General features: G+C 43.4%; 1 protein-coding gene across 1 annotated transcript; it reads right to left on the bottom strand.

Moving 5' to 3' along the window:
* Window positions 1-2928: 2928 nt before the first annotated feature.
* Window positions 2929-6414, bottom strand: LOC140179044 (uncharacterized). The gene is made up of 2 exons (XM_072217374.1): window positions 4183-6414; window positions 2929-4017 (listed from the first exon to the last, which is right to left on the bottom strand). The coding sequence occupies exons 1-2, from the start codon at window positions 6412-6414 to the stop codon at window positions 2929-2931; spliced, it is 3321 nt and encodes a 1106-aa protein (XP_072073475.1).
* Window positions 6415-7370: the final 956 nt, after the last annotated feature.

The following is a 7370-nucleotide window of genomic DNA, read 5'->3' as shown; positions in this document are numbered from 1 at the left end:
CCCAAGGTTTTGAGCGTGCTGTTTCCCAGGTTAAGGTGCTTTTCCCGGAAGCTGATCCTTCGAAGCTTGATGTTATGAAGGTGGTCGTTAATGGTGAGCTCGTGGATGATGAGGTTGCTGCCGGTAGTGATAGCGAAGGGTCCAGCATTGGTGATAAGGCGGATTAGGTTTTTAGCTTATGCTTTATTTTTGTATATGGGCTTTAGACTTGTGAATTTTTTGGCTCTGTTGAAAAGATTTTGAGTATTATCTTTTATGGTGATGTTTTGGTTTCCGAGCATATAGCTCGGATTTGACAATTGCTGCTTTAATTTTATGATATTTTCGCACAGTTGTGAGGTTGATATATTGAGTTGCGATAAGAATTGCGTGTGTGTATTGACGATGGATGCAGTCATTTCTTGTTTGGTTGGGTTGTTAATGGGGGGAGCGGTTGTTCTTATGTAAAGGTAATCGTTAGGCGATCCCTTGGGACTCGCTTGGATAACTTGATGTTTGTTGCGTTTTTTCCGAGTATTATGCTCGGTATGCACATTTTGAAGTCCGAGTATGAAGCTCGGATTGTTTTGTACGTTTACTAACCGGTAAGATACAAATTTGATTTGTAATGTAAGGTACACCGGTGTGGTGATTTATGGCGTCCGGCCTCGTTAAAACCCTCTCCGAGTAAAACCCATGTCTTTTGGGAGAAAACCTTCGGAGGGAAAAAAGAGTACCATCATTCGCGAATTTACAGACTATATCATGATTGATATCCCCTTAGGGAGGAGAGATTCCATGTTCTTGGAAGTTGATCTCCTTTGAGGGTTTCTAGTTTATAAGCCCCCTTTCCAAGATTTTGAAGAACTCGGAAAGGTCCTTCCCAATTTGCGGCTAATTTGCCATGTCCCGGAGGTTTCCGAGCTTCTTCTGTTCGTTTGAGTAGGGGTGTCCGCGGATCGGATCGGATCGGATATGGCCAAAAATTTGATCCGATCCGCATTAAAATCATCGGATCGGATCGGATCCAATATCCGCAACTTTTAAGGTTGGATCCGATCCGATCCGATCCGCACATTTGCGGATCAGATCGGATCGGATATCGGATATATCCGCAAAACACAAAATTATTTTTAAATGCTTATTTTTATTAAAAAAATATCAATAAAATTCATTTTTTCTATTCTTTTAAATATGTTTACTCTTAAAATAATATTAAACATACTTTTTTTAAATAATAAATTAAAATAATATAACATATATGATAATTATTAATTGAAATAAAACATAAAAAGAATATTTATTTATTTATTTCTTTAATTTTGCGGATACGCGGATATGCGGATCGGATATGCGGATACCAACACAAAATCCGCAATCCGATCCGATTAGTGTGCGGATCTGATCCGATCCGATCCGAAAGCCTTGCGGATCGGATCCATATCCGCAATTTTTTGATCGGATTCGGATAAACACCGCGGATATGCGGATCAGATCCGATCCATGGACACCCCTACGTTTGAGTACGAGGTCTTCGTTGTTGAAGGACCTGTGAACTACTCTTTTGTTGTGTCTTCGCTCTATGTATTGCTTTCTGGCTCGCTGCTTTATGGCTGAAATATCTCTTTCTTCTTCTACAAGATCCAACTCGGCTGCCCGAGCTTGCAAATTATTGGATTGATCATAGAGATCGGTCCTTAATGTTGGGACACTGACCTCTACTGGAATGAGTGCTTCTGCGCCATATACCAGCTTGAAAGGAGTTTCTCCTGTAGCAGATTGAATACTGGTATTATAACTCCATAGGACTTCTGGAATGAGGTCGGCCCGTTCTCCCTTAGCCTCGCCGAGCTTTTTCTTTTATCCCTGAAAGATAATTCTGTTAGCCAATTCAACTTGTCCGTTAGTTTGCGGGTGCTCTACTGAGCTGAAATGATGTTTGATGTTAAAGTTTGTTAGAAAGGCAGCGAGCTTATGGTCTGTAAACTGTCTTCCGTTATCCGAGATTATCTCTCTTGGGATACCGAATCTGCATATGATATTTTTCCATAAAAAAGACCGCACTTTTTTTGCCGTTATGTGTGCTAGTGGTTGTGCCTCAATCCACTTAGAGAAATAATCTATTGATACCAAAAGGAATTTTACCTGGCCTGGCGCTTTCGGGAAAGGTTCGAGGATATCCAATCCCCACCTATCGAATGGCCAGCTTACCTCTATGGTGTGCAGTTCTTCGGCCGGAGTGTCGGAGAGTGTGGCGTGCTTTTGACAATTATCACAGGCCTTTACTTTTGAAATACAGTCCCTTTTTATCGTCGGTCAATAGTATCCTGTTCGTAATATCCTTGCGGCTAATGCTCGGCCACCGATATGGTTTCCACAGACTCCTTCGTATGTCTCAGCCATGACGTCTTCGGCCTCATCTTTGTTGATGCATTTTAGGAGCGGTTGGGAGTGTCCTCGTCTGTACAGAGTGTTTCCGAGCTTTGTATAGAAACTTGCTCTTCTTCGAAAAAGCGGTAAGTTCGGCTCATCATCTGGTACTATCCCTGTGGTGATGTAGGTGAGGAAAGGTGTTCTCCAGTCTGGTACCTGCATGATGCTTAAGATTGTGTCCTGCTCAAAACTTGGTTTGTTGAGTGTTAGTTGTGACAAGGCCAGCGTGTTTTCCGTTTGCCTTGTTGTGGCTAACTTGGATAACACGTCGGCTTTGGTGTTTTGTTCTCGGTTTACATGAATAATATCAAATTTACTGAATTTTGAGATGAGATCCTTTGTTATGAGCCATTATTTTTTTAACAAAGGATCCTTTACCTGGAATTCGCCCTTTACTTGGTGCACCACTAATGAAGAGTCACAGTAAACTGTTACTCGAGGTATTTTCAGTTCTTGGGCGAGCTTAAGTCCGGCGAGCAAAGCTTCGTACTCCGCCTGATTGTTGCTTGCGTTGAATCAGAATTGTAGTGCTTGTTCAGCTATAACTTTGTCTCCTTCCTTCAGCAATATCCCTGCTCCGCTGCCTTCTCTGTTTGATGCTCCATCCACATGTATACTCCAATTGATCTCTGTGTTTGGTGCGTCGTTAGTCATTTCTGATATGAAGTCGGCTAGCACTTGTGATTTTAGTGACTTTCTCGGCTCGTATTGAATGTCGAACTCGGAGAGTTTGATTGACCATTTTGTCAGTCGTCCGGCAAGTTCGGGTCTTGTTAATATCTGTCTTAACGGTTGGTCTGTTCGCACTATGATTGTGTGGCTCTGAAGGTAATGCCTCAGCCTTCTTGCTGTGGTGATTAATGCTAGTGCCAATTGCTCTATCTTCGGGTACCTTATTTCTGTTGGCTGCAGTACCCTACCGATGAAGTACACTAGGCTTTGCTTTTTCCCTGTCTCTGTTACTAATACCGAGCTTATAACATGGTTAGATACTGATAGATATAAACACAATGGTTTACTTGTCTCTGGTTTTTGGAGAATTGGTGGTGATGTCAAGAGCTGCTTTAGCTCGGTAAAGGATTTTTCACATTCGTCTGTCCATGTGAACTTTTTGCCCTTAGAGAATGTCTGGAAAAAATGATAAGATCGGTTTGCCACTGCGGGTAGGAAACGCGATAAGGCAGCTATTCTCCCTGCTAATTGCTGGACTTCTTTTACCGTCTTTGGGCTTGTCATGTTCAGTACGGCTTTGCATTTTTCTGGGTTGACTTCGATGCCTCGAGATGTTAACATGAATCCAAGGAACTTCCCTCCTTGCACTCCGAACGCACATTTGTCCGGATTGAGTCTCATGTTATATGCTCGGAGTTGTTTGAAGATTTCTACTAAGTCGTCGCAGTGTGACCCCTGCATAGGTGTTTTTGCTACCATATCGTCTACATAGACCTCCATATTGCGGCCTATCTGCTGTTGGAATACTCTGTCCATTAGCCTTTGATATGTCGCACCTGCATTCTTTAGGCCAAAGGGCATTACCTTGTAACAAAAGTTTCCATGTTCTGTTATAAAAGCTGTTTTGCTTTGGTCTTCTGGGTGCATTAGAATCTGGTTATAACCAGAATATGCATCCATAAAACTCAAAGCTTTGAAACTAGAGGCGTTATCAACTAATTTATCAATGCAAGGCAATGGATATGCATCTTTAGGGCAAGCTTTGTTTAAGTTTGTAAAGTCGACGCACATGCGCCATTTACCTGAGTTCTTCCTTACCATTACCACGTTGGATAACCATGTGGTGAAGCGAATTTCTCTGATGAAACCTGCGTTGAGGAGCTTCTGGGTTTCTTCGAGTGCTGCTCGTTTTTTCTCCTCTCCGAGGTTCCTTTTCTTCTGTGCAACTGGTCGGACTATTTTATCAATTGCTAATTTATGGCAGATGACCTCTGGATTTATTCCGGGCATGTCATCTGGTGTCCATGCAAATAGGTCGGCATTCTGGCGTAGTATGTGTATAAGTCTTGCTCGGTCTTCGCCTTCTAATGCTTCTCCAATGTATGTGCATTGTTTATCATCTGCTATTAGTGTTATTTGTTGAAGGTTGTCCATTGGCCGAGGTCTTTCGCCGAGGTCTTCCTTTAGGTCAAGGTCGGCTAGTGTCGCTGTGTCTGCAGAAGTGTGAATTGCTTGGACCTGGGGCCGAGCTTCTTGTTTTGTTTGGATTACTTTTAGACTAGCATTGTAGCACTGCCGAGCTTCTTGATGGTCGGCGTATACTGTAGCTATCTTGTTTTCCTGCACTGGGAACTTAACACATAGGTGTAATGTAGACACCACTGCTCTGAATATATTCAGGGCGGGTCTTCCAATTATAATATTGTAAGGGCTATAACAGTCTACTATTAGGTATTGAATATCAATTGATTTTGACATAGGGATATCTCCCACTGTGGTCTTTAGCCATATGTGTCCCATGATGGGGACTTTCTCCCCGGAGAACCCAATTAGCTCTCCAGAGGAGGGCTGTATCAATTTTTCTGATAATTTCATCTTTATAAAGGTAGAATAAAATAAAACATCAGCACTACTACCTGGGTCTAGCAATGTTTTTCTTACCAACAGTTCTCTGACTTGGATGGAAATTACCACGGGGTCGTCGAGGTTAGAGCTTGCCGATCTGAAGTCTGCTTGGTTGAAGGATATTGTGACGTCTGGGCCTTTGTCCTTCTTTGGCTGTATGGTTCCTTCGATTGCTAACATCGCCCTGTAGCTTCGCTTTCTGACCGAGCTTGTTTCACCTCCGCCCGCAAATCCTCCTGATATGTGGCTAATGATTCCCCTTGGTGGATCAGGAGTTGTCCGTTCTTTTTTGTTGTTGTCCGCCGTTGCCTGTTTGTTCTCTTCCCTATCCGAGTTTCCTCTTCTGCCCTTCCGACTCTCGACATATTTGTCCAAGAGTCCTTGGCGTGCCAGCCTTTCTAGGAGATCTTTTGCGACAATGCGGTCGTCCGTGGTGTGGCCGAACTTCTGGTGGAAGGCGCAATGTTTAGTTTTGTCCACGAACCTTTGGTCCTGGTAGCTCCCTGCTCGAGCTGGTGGCTTTATGATTTTGGCGTTGAAGATCTCTCTGATGATGTTTTCTCTCTTGGTATTGAATCTGGTATATGTGTTGTATTTTGGCGTGAGCTTGGAAGGCTTCTTAGTGTCTCCACGGTTTGGTGATCTGAAAGTTCTTTCTTCATCTCGACGATGTGGTTGTTTGTCCGACTTTTGGGCCTCACGGAGTTCTTCGATCTCCATTTGACCTGCTGCCCTTTCGCGGAACTCTTCTAACGTCTTAGGCTTTGTTATAGCGATGGTCTCCCAGAATTTGCCGGGCCTGAGGCCGGCTTTTAGGGCGTGTAGGTGGACGGCCGGGTCCAATTCCTGGATCTCCATAGTGGCATCCGCGAATCTGGTCATGTAGTCCTTCAAGCTCTCATGCTGACCTTGCTTGATGGTGTCGAGGTAATCTGATCCATGTACATATATCATTGATGCAGCAAAATAGTCAATGAATGACCTGGCTAGGTCTTCAAAGGAGGAGATTAAACCTGCAGAAAGTTTAGAAAACCAGAGCAACACTGCGCTGTCAAGGTATGTAGGGAATGCTCGGCAGAGGACGGGCTCATTGTTAGGACCATTGAAGAATATCATTGATTGGAACTTCTTTACGTGGGCTCGGGGGTCCCCGAAGCCCTTGTATGGTTCTAGTGCAGTGGGCAGTGTAAAGTTCTTTGGCATTTGGTAGTTTGTGATCTCCTCGGAGAAGGGGTTGTCGAGGGTGAGTTTCTCTTTTGGCGGGGTGATGTTTAAAGGATCTGTGGTACCTTGAGCCGAGTCTTTGGAGCTTTCTCCATTGTTCTGGGTTGATAGTTCGGCTATCCTTCGTACTTCTGCCTGAAGCTTTGCGATTCGAGCCAGGAGGTCATCTTGTGAGAGTCGTGGATTTTCCCTGTCAGCCATGTTCGAGGATCGGGAATCCTGCAAAATATAGTAGAAGACTAAACAGAGGAAAAAATGGGGTTAGATGTATTCGGCCCCACGGTGGGTGCCAAGTGATTCGTCTGAACACTGAGTAGGCCGAGCTTAAGCGCTTCCGAGCAAGTCGTCAATCGAGAGGAAGAGCTTTACGTCGGCCGAGGTCAAACACCGCGGCGGGAATACCTGCAAAAGATACTCCGACGCTCAAGTTAGTAATAATCTCAGAAGAGAGAGAGAGAGAGAGAGAGAGAGAGAGAGAGAGAGAGAGAGAGAGAGAGAGAGAGAGAGAGAGAGTAATTAAGTGAGAGTGAATAAGTGAATATGAAAACCGGTAGTGGAACCTGATCCTTAGCCGAGCGTATTAGCTCGGACTTATAGGAGTGGTTTTACCGTTTATTGTGGATAAGTCCTGGTTTGTAGGTTGGTTATGATATTCTGTTTCGGTAATTAAGTTTTGTTGAGCGCGTGTCTTATTTTTCGGATGGGTGAGGCCGAGGTCGTATGCTCACGTTCCGAGCTTATCGGGCTTCTGACGTGGCGCCGACCTTAAATGCTTACTTACCGAGTATATCGGGCGACCGAGGATACGTGTGACGTATCATGGGTCATACTTCCGTTCCACCCATATTCATAAAATAAAGAACGGAAATAATTATTGAAATGTAAATCAAGACATGAATTAAATTAAAAAGATCAAACGAATCAATCCATGAAAATAGATAGAGCTCCTAACCTTAACAATGGATGATTAGTTGCTCATGGTTCAGATAAGAAAAAAATAAGGGTTCTGGTAACGATGTGTTCTCTCCTGTCTAAATGTACAGAGTTCCTATTATAACTAATCCTAATAAATTTAAAATCTAATTATCTAAAAATAATATCTTTTCTAAAAATAAGATTTGAATTTAAATTCGAATTAATTAACAAGTCTTCCGCTG

The sequence above is a fragment of the Arachis hypogaea genome, chromosome 15, assembly GCF_003086295.3.
Source record: "Arachis hypogaea cultivar Tifrunner chromosome 15, arahy.Tifrunner.gnm2.J5K5, whole genome shotgun sequence".
In the NCBI taxonomy this organism is placed as follows: domain Eukaryota; kingdom Viridiplantae; phylum Streptophyta; class Magnoliopsida; order Fabales; family Fabaceae; genus Arachis; species Arachis hypogaea.
Note: the sequence above shows the minus strand (reverse complement) of the source record. Positions and strands in the feature narration are given on the sequence as shown.